We start from the raw sequence: 20,781 nt of genomic DNA, 5'->3' as shown, positions 1-20,781 counted from the left end.
TACCTACAAGTGTTTATGGTAACACTTGTGTTCATGCATTACCTAGGCTACAAGTGGTTATGGTAATACTATAGTGTTCATGCATTACCTACAAGTGTTTATGGTAATACTGTAGTGTTAACTCGTTACCTACAAGTGTTTATGGTAATACTGTAGTGTTAACACATTACCTACAAGTGTTTATGGTAATACTGGAGTGTTAACTCGTTACCTACAAGTGTTTATGGTAATACTGGAGTGTTAACTCGTTACATACAAGTGTTTATGGTAATGCTGTAGTGTTAACTCATTACCTACAAGTGTTTATGGTAATACTGTAGTGTTAACTCGTTACCTACAAGTGTTATGGTAATACTGTAGTGTTAACTCATTACCTACAAGTGTTTATGGTAACACTTGTGTTCATGCATTACCTAGGCTACAAGTGTTTATGGTAATACTGGAGTGTTAACTCATTACCTACAAGTGTTTATGGTAATACTGGAGTGTTAACTCGTTACCTACAAGTGTTTATGGTAATGCTGTAGTGTTAACTCATTACCTACAAGTGTTTATGGTAGTACTGTAGTGTTAACACATTACCTACAAGTGTTTATGGTAATACTGGAGTGTTAACTCGTTACCTACAAGTGTTTATGGTAATGATGTAGTGTTAACTCATTACCTACAAGTGTTTATGGTAATACTGGAGTGTTAACTCGTTGCCTACAAGTGTTTATGGTAATGCTGTAGTGTTAACTCATTACCTACAAGTGTTATGGTAATACTGGAGTGTTAACTCGTTACCTATAAGTGTTTATGGTAATGCTGTAGTGTTAACTCATTACCTACAAGTGTTTATGGTAATACTGGAGTGTTAACTCGTTACCTACAAGTGTTATGGTAATACTGTACTGTTAACACATTACCTACAAGTGTTTATGGTAATACTGGAGTGTTAACTCGTTACCTACAAGTGTTTATGGTAATACTGGAGTGTTAACTCGTTACCTACAAGTGTTTATGGTAACACTGTAGTGTTAACTCGTTACCTACAAGTGTTATGGTAATACTATAGTGTTAACTCATTACCTACAAGTGTTTATGGTAATACTGTAGTGTTAACACATTACCTACAAGTGTTTATGGTAATACTGGAGTGTTAACTCGTTACCTACAAGTGTTTATGGTAATGCTGTAGTGTTAACTCATTACCTACAAGTGTTATGGTAATGCTGTAGTGTTAACTCGTTACCTACAAGTGTTTATGGTAATACTGTAGTGTTAACACATTACCTACAAGTGTTTATGGTAATACTGGAGTGTTAACTCGTTACCTACAAGTGTTTATGGTAATGCTGTAGTGTTAACTCATTACCTACAAGTGTTTATGGTAATACTGGAGTGTTAACTCGTTACCTACAAGTGTTATGGTAATACTGGAGTGTTAACACATTACCTACAAGTGTTTATGGTAATACTGGAGTGTTAACTCGTTACCTACAAGTGTTTATGGTAATGCTGTAGTGTTAACTCATTACCTACAAGTGTTTATGGTAATACTGTAGTGTTGACTCGTTACCTACAAGTGTTATGGTAATACTGTAGTGTTAACTCATTACCTACAAGTGTTTATGGTAACACTTGTGTTCATGCATTACCTAGGCTACAAGTGTTTATGGTAATACTGGAGTGTTAACACATTACCTACAAGTGTTTATGGTAATACTGGAGTGTTAACACATTACCTACAAGTGTTTATGGTAATACTGTAGTGTTAACTCATTACCTACAAGTGTTATGGTAATACTGTAGTTTAACACATTACCTACAAGTGTTTATGGTAATACTGGAGTGTTAACTCGTTACCTACAAGTGTTTATGGTAATGCTGTAGTGTTATTTCATTACCTACAAGTGTTTATGGTAATACTGTAGTGTTTACTCATTACCTACAAGTGTTATGGTAATACTGTAGTGTTAACTCATTACCTACAAGTGTTTATGGTAATACTGTAGTGTTAACTCATTACCTACAAGTGTTTATGGTAACACTTGTGTTCATGCATTACCTAGGCTACAAGTGTTTATGGTAATACTGGAATGTTAACTCATTGCCTACAAGTGTTTATGGTAATACTGGAGTGTTAACTCGTTACCTACAAGTGTTTATGGTAATGCTGTAGTATTAACTCATTACCTACAAGTGTTACGGCACTAGTGTAGTGTTAACTCATTACCTACAAGTGTTTATGGTAATACTGTAGTGTTAACTCATTACCTACAAGTGTTTATGGTAATACTGTAGTGTTAACTCATTACCTACAAGTGTTATGGTAATACTGTAGTGTTAACTCATTACCTACAAGTGTTTATGGTAATACTGTAGTGTTAACTCGTTACCTACAAGTGTTATGGTAATACAGTAGTGTTAACTCATTACCTACAAGTGTTTATGGTAACACTTGTGTTCATGCATTACCTAGGCTACAAGTGTTTATGGTAATACTGGAGTGTTAGCTCATTACCTACAAGTGTTTATGGTAATACTGGAGTGTTAACTCGTTACCTACAAGTGTTTATGGTAATGCTGTAGTGTTAACACATTACCTACAAGTGTTATGGTAATACTGTAGTGTTAACACATTACCTACAAGTGTTATGGTAATACTGGAGTGTTAACTCGTTACCTACAAGTGTTTATGGTAATACTGGAGTGTTAACTCGTTACCTACAAGTGTTTATGGTAATACTGGAGTGTTAACACATTACCTACAAGTGTTTATGGTAATACTGGAGTGTTAACTCGTTACCTACAAGTGTTTATGGTAATGCTGTAGTGTTAACTCATTACCTACAAGTGTTTATGGTAATACTGTAGTGTTAACTCATTACCTACAAGTGTTTATGGTAATACTGTAGTGTTAACTCATTACCTGCAAGTGTTATGATAATACTGTAGTGTTAACACATTACCTACAAGTGTTATGGTAATACTGTAGTGTTAACTCGTTACCTACAAGTGTTTATGGTAATACTGGAGTGTTAACTCGTTACCTACAAGTGTTTATGGTAATACTGTAGTGTTAACACATTACCTACAAGTGTTATGGTAATACTGGAGTGTTAACACATTACCTACAAGTGTTTATGGTAATACTGGAGTGTTAACTCGTTACCTACAAGTGTTTATGGTAATACTGTAGTGTTAACTCATTACCTACAAGTGTTTATGGTAACACTTGTGTTCATGCATTACCTACAAGTGTTTATGGTAATACTGGAGTGTTAACACATTACCTACTAGTGTTTATGGTAATACTGGAGTGTTAACTCGTTACCTACAAGTGTTTATGGTAACACTTGTGTTCATGCATTACCTAGGCTACAAGTTGTTATGGTAATACTATAGTGTTCATGCATTACCTACAAGTGTTTATGGTAATACTGTAGTGTTAATTCATTAGCTACAAGTGTTAATGGTAATACTTTATTATCAACTAAAAACTGTTCTTCATTAAAATGACATTTTTGTTTTGTTAATAAGTTCATAAAAGCATCATATTCAAAGAAAATATAATAATGAGTAAGTGTGGGTTTTAAGCCTGTTGATTTGTTGATTATATCGAGGTGGGGGGACCTCAACCAGTTCCATGAACAGGAAATTTGTGATGACACATTTTTTTATGCAGGGGTTTAATTTATTTAATTTAAATTTAATTTAATTTAAAGCTAGTCTTTTGGACTTATTTTTACTGTGGCAGCTCCAGATGAAGTAAAGTAATACTCTAATCAAATTACATAAAAATACCAGTCCAGCCATGAAACTAACACCTGAAGCTAATACGTAATTAGATTACTGGGACCTACTTCCTATATGGGTAGTTCAAACATTTAAGCAACATCCTGATAAATGTCCATTAAGATGTACCTAAAGCTGTGGATAATGGCAAAAAAGCCAAATGTTAACACTTGGGATAACTGTTAAGTATGGGTAAACTGCAAAGTATTAGATAATGTGAGAAGATGTCACTCTGCACTAGTGGGAGATTACGAATAAATGAAAATACAACTAAAAAGATGTTAAATGAAGCATATATTTATTTTGAGTGCATATTTAGGCTGTGCATTCCTTCATACTGCAACTATGAACATAGGGGAGCTGTGGTAGATCAATTGGTGAAAAGTTGAGCTTGTACATTAACTGTCACAAGTGCAATACCTGCCAAGGCCAGCCTGGATCAGCCACCTTATTATGTCTTTGGGAAAGGCAATTATGTCTCATTTTCTTGGCATAACACAGATAATGATGTGCTGAAATCATTTTAGAAAGCAAAAGTCCAGAAAGCATATAAGGATAATCTCAAAGCACATTTAGGATACTCTGGAAGCACATTTAGGATAGTCTCAAAGCACATTTAGGATAGTTGCAAAGCATATTTTAGCCCATTCTCAAAGCACATTTAGGATAGTCTCAAAGCACAATCAGGACAGTCACAAAGCATATTTAGGATTTTCTCACAGCATATTTAGGATAGTAAAAACATAGGATATTCTCAAAGCATAATTAAGGCATTCTCAAAGTATATTTTGGAAAGAATCCAAGCATATTTGGGATATTCTAAAAACAGATTTATGATAGTCAAGAAGTATAACTGGGATAGTCTCAAATTATTAAAGCAGTAAGTATTCTACTCATCTTACCATTACAAAAAATGACTAAAAAGTACTGGTTTAACAGGTGCTTAAAGCAAATCAAAATCAAAGGAAATATTACATATAAAGACAGGTGACTTCTACTACTAAAACCTAGTCAGTGCTACATAAACAGAATATCCCTATAACCTTGACCTGTCATATTATTACATGGGCTACTTGCCTGAAGGGCATGAATATTTGGTATTATTCAAAACTCTTCAGGGCAAGCATAATTTTCCTTGGGGCAATTGCTTCTTCAATAGTCACTTGTCCTTGACCTTTGGGTGAGAACAGTATAGCCATCTGGAGTACTGCAGACTTGGTACAATAAAGCTTGTCCAAAGTTGTATTAACAGGTACAAAGCTTGAAGTCAGAAGTAGCATGAAGAATGTGTGGTGGATAGTGAAAGCATCCATACTAATACATCAAGCAGAATCAAAATTGATACTGATAATCAAATATCGTCAATCAAGTAATGAGGCTAACACTTACATACATACACATAGAGAGACAAAAGGAAATCTCAAATTTTTGCCAGTTATTTTTTTCCCAAAAAATAACATCAGCCATATTTTTATGAAATTTAATATAAACATTCAAAGGAGATGACAAGTTGTGACATAAAAGAAAGCATTGATACAGTGTAAGCCTACTGTAGTTACCCTAACAGATGCCCCGATGGTGGTGCAATTTCCAAAAGAAGTGAGGGGCATTAAATTCACATTTAACTGAATATATTTGTAAAGCTGTTTTGAATTTTCTCTAAGCCATTTGATTACTTGTGTACTGATTTAATTATTTGTACATACCATAATAGATATATACATATCTATAAGTCCTGATAAGGTAAAAATTTCTTTTTTTCTGTGGAAAATGGGGGGAGGGGTAACATTTATCAGATGGGGCTTCTATTAGTATAATTATGGTGATTATTAAATATTCTGAAAAATGTGTTTTTTTCATCACAGTTTTGCTGCTGCAGAAATATCAGTATAACTGAAACTAGTTACTCAAAAATATCAATTTTTTTACATCAGAAAAATATACGACAGAATTTCAAACAGTATTGATCTACAAATTAATTATTAACTGTAAACAAGCCGAATTTCTACATCGAAAATATGTAACACATTACTGACTGGCATTTCTGGTCAGGTCAGAATGTAAAAGTTGTATTTCGTCAGCTCTGGTTGCTTTTATTGAGAGATTGTAAACTGAATGAGGTCAAAACCTCTGCAAATGAGCCAGTGGATACTGCTGAGTACAACTTTGTCAGAGAAAAGAAAAGACCTTCTTTACAGGTCTTTTAAAAAAAATACTGACTTGTTTATAAACACAATTAAAGTAAATATGAAAAACGCATACAAATATTCCACTTCTAAAGATCAATACAAATAATATTTGAGCAAGAATTTAAGACGGGCTTTGGATATACATGACTACAACTAATGAATAATAATAAAATTAACATTTAACACTGACACAACAGTTACTGTCAGTACTTTCTTATAAGTCGAGTCCAACAGCAAACTACACAGACCCAGATCTGTTGTTGCATAATGCGCTGGCAGATATGGGTCGGTACAGGTTTTTAGGAGTAATCAGTAGAAAAAACAGCACAGACCTGATCTATGGGTGCATTATGCTACGGCAGATAAGGATGTTTGTTGTCTGTAATTTGACTTATAAGTGAGTGCACATGGTAAGCATGTTGATGAGTACAGCAGTAGAATATAGCTACAGCATTTTGGTGGTGAACTCAAAAATTGTTTAAATAAATTTATTTGATATAAGTACAGTTACATCTGAAAACAATAACACTCTTTCATTTTTGAGAATTATATTTAAATTATATGTACAAAGAATTCTGATCCCATGTGTTTACAATGAGCTGCTTCAATGATAGTCAGGTTTGGTCCTACAATTTTTTGGCCCCACTGATACCTTCTGCACATACAAGACTGAATGGATAAAGAAAAGCAAAAGTCATAAAACCATAAAGTTGCCAACGATATCTAAATAATGCACTTCCTGTATTCAAACCTTGTCCTGATTTAGAACTAATTTTAAATCCAGGAATCAAATTAAGATATATAATTAAAACCCAACTGACCACTCTCGTGGCCTAGTGGTTAGAGCATCTGTCTCAGATGCGAGAGGTCACTAGGCGCTCAGCATTAAGAGGTTAGTGTTAGGACTGGTCAGCCTGATGTCAGATAACGTTATTGGGTGGGACATGATGCTACATATCTGTAGCATGATGTACCAGTGATTGACATCACTATAAACAGCCACGCTGCAGACATCATAGCAATGTGACTGAAAAACTGTTAGATCTACATTAAAATCCAAATCACACACACACATACACACACAAACCCAGCTAAGGATTGACCAATCACTGTTCTTAAGTCAAGACTTACAATCTGAAAGATAGTGGTTGGTGCACAATGGTTCCATTAAGTACAGTGAGTAGTAACATATTTCCAGATACTGGTTTTCTTTATTCGCTCCTATCGTTGACAAAATTATTAATGACAATATTATGCCAATGACACAGCTGTTTCGACTGATATTAATCACTGCACTGGTTTCATGACTGGTAACATCTCACCCCACCCTGCAGGGACTTTAACACAGTTGACACTTTCACTACTATTGATACCATGAAAGTGGCTTGTATAATCCAATTTGGGACAGGCATCTAGACAAGGTAATTCTAATCAAGGGGTTTACACTATTTGTAGTTTCCAATGCCCTGTCCAGTAATTGACAAGGTAACATGATGATTAGAATTTCCTTGCCTATAGGCCAACCATTATATTGTTTTTCTTTTCGCACCCATCTGCTTATATTTTTTTTTCTTTCATTATTCACAAAGCTCATTTTAATTCTTTCATGAGTGCTTTTTTGTTTAAATGCAAGCAATATTTTTTTTCTTCATGAAATGGACATCAAGCTTAGAGCTGTTTGATGGTTGTCAATTACATATACTACAGATATATTACATGGCTGTTTGGTGGTTGTCAATTACAGACATGGCTGTTTGGTGGTTGTCAATTACAGACATGGCTGTTTGGTGGTTGTCAATTACAGACACTGCATATATATTACACAGCTGTTTGGTGGTTGCCAATTACATACACTGCAGATAAATTACATGGCTGGCTGATTGATGGTTGCCAATTACATACTCAGCAGGTATATTACATGGCTGATTGATGGCTGCCAAATGATACACATAGCAGGTATATTACATGATTGTTGATTGTCAAATACATATACAGCAGATATATTACATGGCTGATGGTTGTCAATGACATACAGAACAGGTTTATTACATGATTGCTGGTTGTCACTGACATACAGAGCAGGTATATTACCTGATTGCTGGTTGTCAATTACATACAGAGCAGGTATATTACCAGATTGCTGTTTGTCAATTACATACAGAGCAGGTATATTACATGATTGCTGGTTGTCAGTTACATACACATTAGATATATTACCTGATTGCTGGTTGTCAATTACATACACAGCAGGTATATTACATGATTGCTGGTTGTCAGTTACAATATACAGCAGATATATTACATGGTTGATGGCTATCAATTACACATACAGCAGATTTATGAAGTCTGTTGGCAAGTGCTTCTCATGAAAACGAGATAAGCAATATTTGTCTGTCACATGGGTAAGAAATCTGTCTTACACATGGTATTGCTGATGAGACAAAGGCTTGTCATCAAAATGAGGCATGTGTACACATAAAGATATTTATAAATTGTTCATAGTTCTGGTGCCATTCATTGTAAAATAAATTAATTTGTTTAAGCAAATATTTTGTAATGGAATCATAAGCATCTTATTTACTCAAGATACTAACTGAAAAGGAACGTTACATGATATAGTTTTTATCACACTTGTATTTTTCTCATTTTGAATTTACATCCTGAACAAAATGTTTGCTTCTTTGTAAATAATATGCGACATAAATTTTTTAAAAATTCTAACTCTTTTAAATTTAAAACCATAACTAACAAATTAAATGAAAACTGGAAACAACAAAAAAAACACTTTTGTTTTACTGTATTACCTGGTCCTAGGTCTTGTATATATATAACACTGAAACAATATTGTTTTCTGTACTGATATTTATGTCTTTTACATATAACATATAAATAATAATGTTTACTGTACATTATCACTTCATAATTGCAAACTTTCAACAAAATGCACAAGCACTATATATATATATATATATATATATATATATATATATATATATATATATATATATAATACAAAAGAATCTGACCAACACTGACCAAAAAAGAAAAAAAGAATGATCATGAATACGAACAAGAGGCCCAATATTGTTTATCTGGGTAGTTGATATTTGCAGCTTTTGAGGGTCAATTCGCACACACATTGAAAATGGAGTGGGAAAAGAAAAATCTGTAGCAAATTGTTGCCACATTGTCGATTACTGTCAGTGTCAATTATTTCATTAAATTATATCCATATAATCATTCTTATTATGACATATCATTTGTACAACCAGCATTGTCCTCTGATATCTCCCAGCATTCTTAAACTACACCCTGATCCACAATTTTGAAACTTTTCATAGCCCCCCCCCCCCCCCCAAGTATCTACACTTACTTGGCATCCAAAGAATAGTTAATATTTGCAGTCAGAATGGATTTCTAATTTGTCCTTATCACTCCACTAGCTATTACCTGGAAACCATTAGCATCCCCATCTCGGGGATCTGCAACAGCTAAACAATTAAGGCATGGCACTGAGGACAAAAAGCTGCAGGGTTTGATTCACACTATCTGATCGTCATGGAGTGTCGACTGAATTTTTTGGCACTTTTTAATGTCATGGGTTTCTTTTTCTCTTAGCAATTAATTCTGGAAGTTTGTCTGTATCTAGTATTGTTATCCATAGGGATTTTTTAATTTACAAAATATATACATCTGAAATAATTTTGGGTAATGGCACCAAATGTATGAAATGTCTTCAAGGTCAACTGCTAAAGCTTTTTGCTTGATCATATCTTCCAATCTTCCGTACCTAGAAACACCACATTTGACATACGCACAAGTAATATCAGCTGAACAAGGAATTATTGGTAGCTAATGTATTGGTTATAGTGTGGGAACCTGCTACAGGTTAAAGCAAGAACAGTCTGATTCTGTGGAAATTCAAGAAATTAGAATTACTAAAGTTATGGTTAACATGACCTGCAACAGACCGAAACATATTTGCTACTCTTACTTCTCCATTTAAAAAAGGTTTAATTAAGAAATCTGATTGCCCTTGAAATTACTGTTAGCATATGAAAGTGGACTACTAACGTTTTCAACATTCTTTTATTTCATGCCTGGCTACCTCAACAATCAACATTTAGATGATGCTTTCAAGATTTTGATGCATTTGTGTTAATTTAGTCACTAGCAATTAGAATAAAAACTGAGCAGTAAGACCTACCTGGTAATCACTTCAAATTATTTCAGTTTGATGCAATATAATCAATAGATCCCTATTTTCAGTTTGATGCAATATAATCTATAGATCCCTATTTCAGTTTGATGCAATATAATCTATAGATCCTATTTTCAGCCGCTTTCTTTATTGAGGAATTTAAAAAAGAAAATTATAGCCCACTTTTTTTCTTTCTGTAACAATTTTTTCTTATATACTGCACAAAATCCACCATTTTTACTTGACGTTGTTGTTGTTATAGAGTTTAACACCATTTTTCAGCACAAGATAGGCTATACATGGCAGCCAGTATAAATGGTGGAGGAAGAACCCAGGGAAACCCTGGAAAGAACCATCGACCCACGAGAAGCAACTAGCAAGCTTACTCACATACCCACATTGGCCGAGCCTGAGACTTAAACCCATGCAGACAGAGGTGAGATGGCAGTGATCCATAACGGTGAGCGCTTTAGACCACTCGGGGCCCCATTCATTTTAACTTGAAATAGCTGTACTATCAACACTCTTTTAAATAAGTGGCAAGTTGGCTTCTACACATAACAACAAATGAACCTTAGTAAGTCAGTGGATGGTTGGTTACATATCAAACAAAGCCTTAGTAAGTCAGTGGATGGTTGGTTACATATCAAACAGAGCCTTAGTAAATCAGTGAATGGTTGGTTACATATCAAACAAAGCCTTAGTAAGTCAGTGGATAGTTGGTTATATATCAAACAAAACCTTAGTAAATTAGTGGATGGCTGGTTACATATCAAACCAAGCCTTAGTAAATCAGTGGATGGTTGGTTACATATCAAACAGCCTTGGTAAGTTGATGGATAGTTGGTTACATATTAAACAAAGCCTTAGTAAGTCAAAAAGCAATAAATATTTTACATTTTTAAGACTGTCTCTGCAACTAACCTTTAAAATAGTTCATAATGCATTTGCTAATATATAAATGACAAATGTTCCATGCATTTGGTATTTACGTAACATTTACTGTATTGGAGATGGTTTTAGTTGTTAGCCTAGAGGCGCCAATGCATTTTAAGTTAATTCCCATGAGGCTTTTTCATCAGTGTAACTTCTTATCGATATAAATATTGGTGCATTACATCACTTCTGGTTTGGTTTGGCTAAGCACGCTTTAAGGCATTTAAATTGTAACATTATATTTCATTGGTCAGTAGGCTAAATCCACAACACTGTAATAATACATTGGTATTTTACAACAAATAATACAAATATAATAATAATATGAATTATTATCAACTTGCCATAATGCCATTTTATATTATTCTTCAGCTTAAATTACAAATTATTCATTATAATCTATGTTTATTTTGTTAAATATTGCATACCTTGTTCTACTGAAATTTAAACGCCCTGTATTTTAAACTTTTTATCATTTTATGTTCTTTTCATCAAATGGGGAAGAACTCTGCAAAGCCCTACCCTATGATTCTAAATTACAGGTTACTGCCCTTGCTTTCATCTAATAAAACATGGAAAATACTTGCATACACTTTTACCATATGCATACAAGGTTTCAAAATGAAATTACTATACTTGAATCTCTTGACACTACACAAGGGTTATAACTCATCCAACCCTTTGATTATATTAGGCTGCATACCAAACCAGATAAATATCTGATGACAAATAAGAACACTAGATTGGCAACAAAGTCAGCTGTTCAGATGCAAGATCACCTCATTAATATGCACGGATGTCACTTATAATCAAGCTCTTTGGAGATCATGATGATCAAAGCTTACATATAAAGTTTGATCAAAATCTGATCAGAAACATTGCCTTTAAAGTATTCATAGGTTTTGTAATCAGATTCTGGATTACTTGATTAACAAGCATGGTTGTTGCTCATACAGGAACTCATGCAAAATCTTGATGATACAAACCAGCATACCAAGACTGATCAGAAACAGAACCTCACAAGACTTCATTAAGTTTTGATGGAGACATATATGATGGACTTAGTGTTTACAAACAGATCTTGATAGATACACAGTGCCATGAAGATAAGAATCATATTGTATGCCATGCCACACCTAGTGAGCATGAATTATAATGTTGTATCCCATGCCACACCTAGTGAGCATGAATTATTATATTGTATCCCATGCCACACCTAGTGAGCATGAATGAGCATGTTGTATCCCATGCCACACCTAGTGAGCACGAATGAGCATGTTGTATCTCATGCCACACCTAATGAGCATGAATGAGCATGTTGTATCCCATGCCACACCTAATGAGCATGAATGAGCATGTTTTATCCCATGCCACACCTAGTGAGCATGAATGAGCATGTTGTATCCCATGCCACACCTAGTGAGCATGAATAAGCATATGAAGTTTCATCCATTACTCTCAAACAGCTAAAGGGAAGCGTGAGAGAAAGTACTTAATAATTTTAACAGAGGCCTTGACCCTGAAGACAGGACACTCAATGTGGTATGTGACATATGTTCTAGCAATGATGTACAATTGTTCCAAATAATACCTCTAAATCTCAAATGGCTCAAAAGTTAAGGAACAGAATGTGTGATGAAAACTTAAAATATTGTGCTGTGACTTTGACCTTGAAGACAGCACAAGAAATTGTGCAATCTTCAAGTGGGAGGACAACTGCCTTGTACTCAGTGTTTAATCTCACCTTATATTAGTTCACAGGCTTTTTTTAGAATCCCTTTGCAAAACTCTGGTGGCCTAAGTAGTTAGAGCATCCACCTTGGATGTGGAGGGTCGCAGGTTAAAGCCCCAGCTGAGTCATACCAAAGACTTTTAAAAATGGTACTAGCAACTGCCTCGCTTGGCATTCAGCATTAAGAGGTTGGCCCAGTGTCAGGAAAATGCGACCAGGTGGGATATGATGCTACATGTCTGTGGCATGATGATCAAGTGCTAGATATTACTATAAAACACTACACTGCAGACATCTTAATAATGTGACTAAAGTTGTTTAAGCTACATTAAAACTTCCAAAAATACACACTGATACGATTTAAACTACTACTGCATATAATACAGAAATGAAGTCTCATGAGATTTCATAATGAAATGCTGATGACAAACATGACAGACTTGAAATGAACAAGCTGTTGCTAACCTGAAAAAAATTGACAAACATGACAGACTTGAAATGAACAAGCTGTTGCTAACCTGAAAAAAATTGACAAACATGACAGACTTGAAATGAACAAGCTGTTGCTAACCTGAAAAAAAAGGACCTAGCGAAAAACACTACAAGACCTTTACCAGTGGCATGATTTGTGTTGCAGAGTTGTTGGCTAGCAGTTAAGCAAAAACTGTAAACTACGCAGAGTACATTTTGTTATGCCTGACATTAAACCAATTTGTGAGCATTCCCTCACATCACTGCTTACCATGTGCTTCAAGTTGTACTAAAATATTTTGCAATTTATGCACTTGTGCACCCTGGCAGCATCTCTGAGATTGTATTTTCAAGCACACCATAGGTGTATATTTCATTGATGGATTATTAAATTACCTAACACTAAGTTACTGCACTAATTAGGAAGCATTTTAAAACTATGTCAAATCCTACCCATCTGTTGCTACCATGTTGTTACAATTTGCTACTCTGTAATAAGCCTATGTATGTAATATTGAAATTATATTTTCTGTACATTATCACTCATTAATTATCTATTTCAATTTAAAAATTGTAAAATATGTGTACCGCTCTTTATCAAACTTGCACCAAGCAACTGTATTTACAGACATCTGAAAAACCTGAGATAATCGGAAAGAAGAAAACCAAATAAATGTGAGAAAAAAAACTCAGCTAGCATCAAATTTCAATATACCTGCTGAATGAATATTGGGCCATATTCAAACGAGCCACAATCATTCAAAGCAGACTGTCTACCTGTAATCAGACTGTCTACCTGTCTTTGGTTTATAGGCTTCAGGAAACTTTCTATCTCACAGATCATGTATTAGAATGACAAAAGAAGACCAGCTCATTCAGTGATATATATGTATCAACTATACATTCATTGACATAAATGTATCAACCATACATTCAATACAAAACTAAATATTCTGATAAAAACATGGTTTCAATTTCACATCTTGTTAAATTTTAAATTGTCCAGTTTTAAGGCAGAGATCACAAGACAAAGCATACTGTTCTACTTTGCATAGCGTGCTTTTAGCAAGTCAGCAAAGCAACAGTGACAAAAACGAGCATGCTTCAATTGCTGTTCTGTAAATTCTTTGACTTGATGTCAAGGTAGTTGTTGACCTTGGATACGGCTTCTGGAATATCATTTGATGTCTTTGTGCTGGTTACTGGGACAAGTTCAGGACACTTCATCTCTCCATGGGATATTTTGGCACACTGCACAAGAAGATCATAGTTAACAGTCTCCGAGACGACAGAGTCCTTCTTATAGTCGGGATGATTCTGGACAAAATCACGGATCCATCTCGCCGTAGTTTTCAAAGTTCCTGGAAAAGAAACGCCCATTATTTATTTAAAAATGGAACCATAGCAGTTATGGCCAGAGTTCAATTTTGCATCTCTTCTTCCAGCCAACATTCCATCCAAAGCAAGACTTAACAGATACAAAAATTTTATGTTGAAAAAACAAACCAGCTGAAAAGTTGGATGAGTTGCCTGATTTGTAGACTAAAACATTTTCTAACATAAGTATTCTGTAGAATTACAGACCTGCCAATCCTAACAATGCCTTCTCAATATGCCAGTCAATATATTTCCTTAAGTCATGCCAATTTGTTGTCTTTCCCACTTTTTTATGAATATGATATTCCTTGTTATAATTCTGTGCTATTTGTTTCAGCATTATAAAAGGCTGAATGCTCTGTTCACCTTCAATGTTTACAATTTTTGGATGACATTTCTTGAAAATTTCATAAACACCAGGTTCATTGTACAAACGTTTTCCATCAAAAAGATAAATAGATTAAAGCATGGGGTACTCCTGTAAAATTAGCTTGATTCCCTGACCAACTCCACTGAATCTAATATGAAAATCTGAAACCAGACCAAATCTACATAAGTCAATACATGGACTTTACACAATGCTTTCCCTTCCCCTAAATGACCCCTCCGGTAGCCTATTTGGTTACATCATCCACCTTGGATGTGGAAGGCTGCAGGTTTAAATCCCAGTCGAGCCAAAACAAAAGACTTATAAAAATGGTACTATCAGTCTCCTCACCTGGAGCTCCATCCACAATGCTAACAATATTTATATATATATATATATATATATATATATATATATATATATATATATATATCCTCATTTAAGTAGATTTTAAATAAAGAACCATTAACAGTGTTATGCATTATTAATGTATCAACATTTACTTTATTTATTTTTTAAATGGTCAATTAAAACAAGTAATTAAAGACACCTACAACTGACTAGTTTGATCAGATGCTGGATGCTGATTGAATGACTGGATGACTCATAATGCAGTCAAGCAGAAACATACCTACTGAAGAGTGGTATCACCATATTGTTTCTCATTTCACCAACCATATGCCATACTAACCATCAAAAGTGAGTATATAGATTTATCTACATTGGTATTCTGCCAACTAAATTCTCATTTTCTATCAAAATGGATAATATTCTATATGTGCCAGAATGAACTTACCTGCTGCTCTCCTGGAGATAAGAGTAAGGTACTGTGTAATGGTACACCTGGTGTCAACATCAAACTCTGCACTGTCCATGTACTTATAAATAAGTGGTACCAGTCCTGGGAAGTCTTCCTGTTTGTATAAAGAATGCTTTAAGAAAAACTGAATGTACAACACTGCCATCCTACAAGTTATCCTCAGTAAACACTTTCATTAGGGTTGTTAAAAATACACACATTCTAAAAATATATTTACTCCAACATTCACTACGCCAGAAGTATAGTATGCACCATATTTTTCTCTTTTAGTGAATGATGCTGTTAAGTGTAGTTCACTGAACTATGCCTCTGAAATCTCCTGTCTCAACCTGTACTTCTCTTAATCCAAAAAAATGTGTTTCTATTTGGACAAATGTCCATGTTTCTCACTACCTACCCTAGCACTTGTCCCCTATGGTAAACAAAATTACCTACCCTACCCTAATTTTAAACCAGTGTAATAGGAAACATGTTTTTTTTGCCTTACCAGGTTTGACTTTAAGTCAAATCCACTCCATGTTATTAGTTTATGATACACTGGAAAAGTAATTTTGTTGCTTCAGTGATGAAAATATAATGAAGGCTAATTGTAAATTATATTTTGTTTTATTGAGAGCTGGTTGGATGCCAGAACATTTGAAACTTAAAAATAATGGCCATGGGATCACAATTCTTGTGCAAAATTCACAATAAGCTCCCATTTTCAATAAATAAATAAAGTATTGTTGATAAAGGTTATTCTGCCAAAAACCTATCTATGGCATTATACTATAAAGGTGACTATCAATATTCTGTAAAGGTCAATATGTGAAGCACACTGTCAGCAGTCTATAAAGGACACTATGTAAAGAACATTGTCAATAGTCTGTAAAGGTTCCTATGTAAAGCACAATGTCAACAGTCTATAAAGGACACTATGTGAAGCACACTGTCAACAGTCTGTATAGGACACTATATAAAGCACACTGTCAACAGTCTATAAAGGACACTATGTAAAGCACACTGTCAACAGTCTATAAAGGTCACTATGTAAAGCACAATATCAACAGTCTATAAAGGACACTGTGTAAAGAACACTGTTAACAGTCTATAAAGGACACTATGTAAAGCACACTGTCAACAGTCTGTAAAGGTCAATATGTAAAGCACAATGTCAACAGTCTGTAAAGGTCCCTCTGTAAAGCACACTGTCAGCAGTCTATAAAGGACACTATGTAAAGTATACTGTCAACAGTCTATAAAGGTCAATATGTAAAGCACATTGTCAACAGTCTATAAAGGACACTATGTAAAGCACACTGTCAACAGTCTATAAAGAACACTATGTAAAGCACACTGTCAATAGTCTCTAAAGGACACTGTAAAGCACATTGTCAACTGTCTATAATGGACTCAGTGTAAAGCACATCGTCAACAGTTTATAAAAGACACTGTGCAGAGCACTTTGTCAACAGTCTATAAAGGACACTGTGTAGAGGACATTGTCAACAGTCTATAAAGGGCAGTGTAGAGCACATTGTCAACAGTCTATAAAGGACACTGTGTAAAGCGCACTGTCAACAGTCTATAAAGGACATTGTGTAAAGTGCACTGTCAACAGTCTATAAAGGACATTGTGTAAAGTGCACTGTCAACAGACTATAAAGAACACTATGTATATAAATGACATTGCTCATAAGGACACAATCATTATCTACTAAGGACACTGCTTATTAAAATAAATATGTTTAGAAAGGACAATTTCCAGGAAGAACATGCAAAGAACCACAAATCTGTCCATTCTAAACAGGTGTCCTACATAGAGTGAAACATATAAGCAACAATTAAGAAAAGGTTTGGCAAATATTGTCTACTTTTAAAAGTTGTCATGGATATGGATTGTCTGCCAACTTAAGGCTCGTGTCCAACAACATGGATTTGTCTCATAAGGCCAGTGCTAATATTTGAAAATCTGAAAGATTTTCTACATTTTCTACAATAATTTAACTTTAACACCCCTGCTTCAACAAATACATTCTACACCCCTGCTTTAACAAATACATTCTTTTAGTTACAAAGAGCTTGAACTATGACATTTTGACCCCAAAATCAACAGGGTTCTTCATTAGCCTAAATGCAAGCCATGAACAAAGATTTATACCTTTTATTTGTGGGATGACGCATGTTACATCGAGGAAATGAATTGGGTAGCAGACTAATGCTGTACATAAAGGAGGAGGGATGGACATCACAACATGATACATTATCAATGGCAGGCACTATAAGAAAGGCTGTCCAAGATTAGTGAGCTGGGGATGGGGGTGGATATGGGATATTAATTAACTTTTAGATGCTGAGTGTCTGGGGACCATCTACACCTATAAAGAGCAGGGGCTAAACCTTGACCACAGGCCCCATACCCAAGTAAAAGTGTGTGTGGTGTGGGTGTGAGTGAGTATGGGCCTAGCCCCACTGCTAATTATGCCACTTCCATCCTTACCTTTCCATTAATGATTTCATTAATAGTCATCTGCATGTACAGGTCCTGCCCCTTACCACAACACAGTCTCTCTCCAGGCAGACATGAGGACACACACTTAGAGGCCTCAGGTGGGGAACAGTCTGAAGTTGATAAATAATAGGTTGTGCAGAACACAATCTCACCCAAATAATAATAATAAGGATTAATCTGTGTTCTTTAAACAGATATTGCAGACCGCAAAGACTCCAACAAATTACAAAACTTAAAATATTTTGAAAAACTGCAATAATGGCATGAAATTCAGATCATCCTTTTATGCATAAAAACACGCATACTGAATTGCAGCCTCACATGATGTTTACTAAACTGCACAAAGTTCTTGGCTCTTTGTAAAACAAAAGGGTTGAAAAGGTTTTAAAAAATGTATGAATAAAGAATCCAAATTTGCTGCGATAGATTAAAGATATAAAAACATTGTTTAAGGATTATCACAAATATGCCTATCAAGTATCATTTATCCGCCTCAATTTGTGAAAAAAAATGCGAATCCCAAAGGCTATAGCAAAACTGCTGTAATGACATAAAATTGTATCAGATCATTTGCATATATAAGCAAATATGCCTATCAGGTTTCATTTGTCTAACTCACATGGTCTTTGCTTAATTGTGGTTTGTGTCAAGACTTAAAAATCAAAAGTTACAAAGTGTATACACAATTTAAAATTTGCTAAAATAACCAAAACATGTAATCACGTTTGTTACATGTAAATACAAAAAGACCTATCAAATCTGATTTGTCAACTTTGAGTGGTTTTTACTTACTATGTTATCAAGGTTTTTGTAAAACAAAATGTGTCCAAAAAGAAAAACTGAAAAATTCATGTAATTGTCTGAAATTCTAATCAGATTTATCTACCCATGACCATAAAGTGTCTAAAATTTCACTGGTGTAATTCCAATAGATTTTGTGCTATCATACCAAAATAGATTTGTGACAAGATTATCTATCTACATATCAATGAAAATACGCCTATCAAATTTTCATCTGTAAACTGAAAGTGGTCTTTTTTAATTGCATTACAATGGCTTCTGTCAAAATATTAAAAATTCCAGAAGTTTAAAAATGTATGAAACATTGACAAGTTTATGTAACAGCCTGGAAAATATAATCTGGTTAAATATATATAAATACAAATATGCTTAGCTATTTTTTGGGGGCGATTGTTTGTGCAAATGAGGTTTTGGCGCATAATGTCAAAACACACTTGTTTCCTTTAGAAAGACAAGCGAGTGAAAAAAGTAAATAATACAAGAGTTGGCAAGAAATAAGCAAATCCCAGTCAAAAGCCAAGCAAACAAAACCAATGAAAACCACAGACCTTGATTGAACTTGTTGTATCGGTAGCAACCCTAACATGGACTACACAAGTCTCATAATTTAGCCAGACAGTCATGCATACCACACAGAGTTATATGAAGATTAACTGCTTCTAAAATGTTGGAAAACATTTTAACAAATTTATATTTACACATAAATATGAAAACAATAAATCAAAAATCACATCTAAAGTTTATACATTGGTGCACATTTTCTTGTGCTACATGTAACTGAAAATCTATCACCATTCAGGCAACAGTACATAAAAAAGTTCAGGAAAAATGTACTCAGTGACTCATTGCCCATAAAATAATAGCTGAATGAAGGTTCAAAATTTATTAAATTTGCAGGTTGAAAATTGAAGATTCCTTTTATCAAACAGGTTAAAGCATCGCACTCAGATGCTGAGGTCATGGGTTCGAATGCCAGCTGAGTCATACCAAAGACTTATAAAAATGGTACTAGCAGCTGCCTTGCTAGGTGCTCAGCATTAACAGGTTAGTGCTTGGACAAGCTGGCAGATCGGATTGAAAAATTGTTAAAGCTACATTAAAATCCTAATCACAAACATATACACATCTTATAAAACACATAAATCATAACCATGCCATTTTTCCTATCTCCAAGATCACCTGTCTCATGGAGAGTTCATCACACTAGAATACACCATATTAAAATTTTTAATCATCTTGATGACATCATCTTGATGACATCATAATGCAATCCTCTTGATAACATCATAATGCTATCATCTTGATGACATTTTGATGACATCATAATGCATTCATCCTGATGACATCATAATGCTATTGTCTTGATGACATCATAAAGCAATCATCTTGATGACATCATAATGCAATCCTCTTGATGACATCATAATGCAATCCTCTTGATGACATCATAATGCTATCATCTTGATGACATTTTGATGACATCATAATGCAATCATCTTGATGACATCATAATGCATTCATCTTGATGACATCATAATGCAATCGTCTTGATGACATCATAATGAAATCATCTTGATGACATCATAATGCAATCCTCTTGATGACATCATAATGCA

General features: G+C 34.4%; 1 protein-coding gene across 2 annotated transcripts in view; it reads right to left on the bottom strand.

Moving 5' to 3' along the window:
- Positions 1-4,061: 4,061 nt before the first annotated feature.
- LOC149787213 (glutamate--cysteine ligase catalytic subunit-like) overlaps positions 4,062-20,781 on the bottom strand; it is a 76,726-nt gene continuing 60,006 nt past the window's right edge. Inside the window, exons 15-18 of one of the 2 annotated variants that reach the window (XR_016425128.1) lie at positions 18,353-18,474; positions 15,850-15,967; positions 13,410-14,670; positions 4,062-13,356 (exon numbers count right to left, since the gene is read on the bottom strand). Coding sequence is in view for 1 of the 2 variants with exons in the window: in XM_089977711.1 (XP_089833837.1) it covers positions 14,414-14,670; positions 15,850-15,967; positions 18,353-18,474 (497 nt within the window). In the remaining variant the exon portion in view is untranslated. Of the gene's footprint in view, positions 14,671-15,849; positions 15,968-18,352; positions 18,475-20,781 lie in introns of both variants that reach the window. The other variant, XM_089977711.1, reaches the window with a different exon arrangement.

The sequence above is a fragment of the Sinohyriopsis cumingii genome, chromosome 12 (genome assembly GCF_028554795.1).
Source record: "Sinohyriopsis cumingii isolate HCF-2022 chromosome 12, ASM2855479v2, whole genome shotgun sequence".
Classification (NCBI taxonomy): Eukaryota; Metazoa; Mollusca; class Bivalvia; order Unionida; family Unionidae; genus Sinohyriopsis; species Sinohyriopsis cumingii.
The sequence above is the reverse complement of the archived record's forward strand: the minus strand, read 5'-3'. Positions and strand labels throughout refer to the sequence as shown.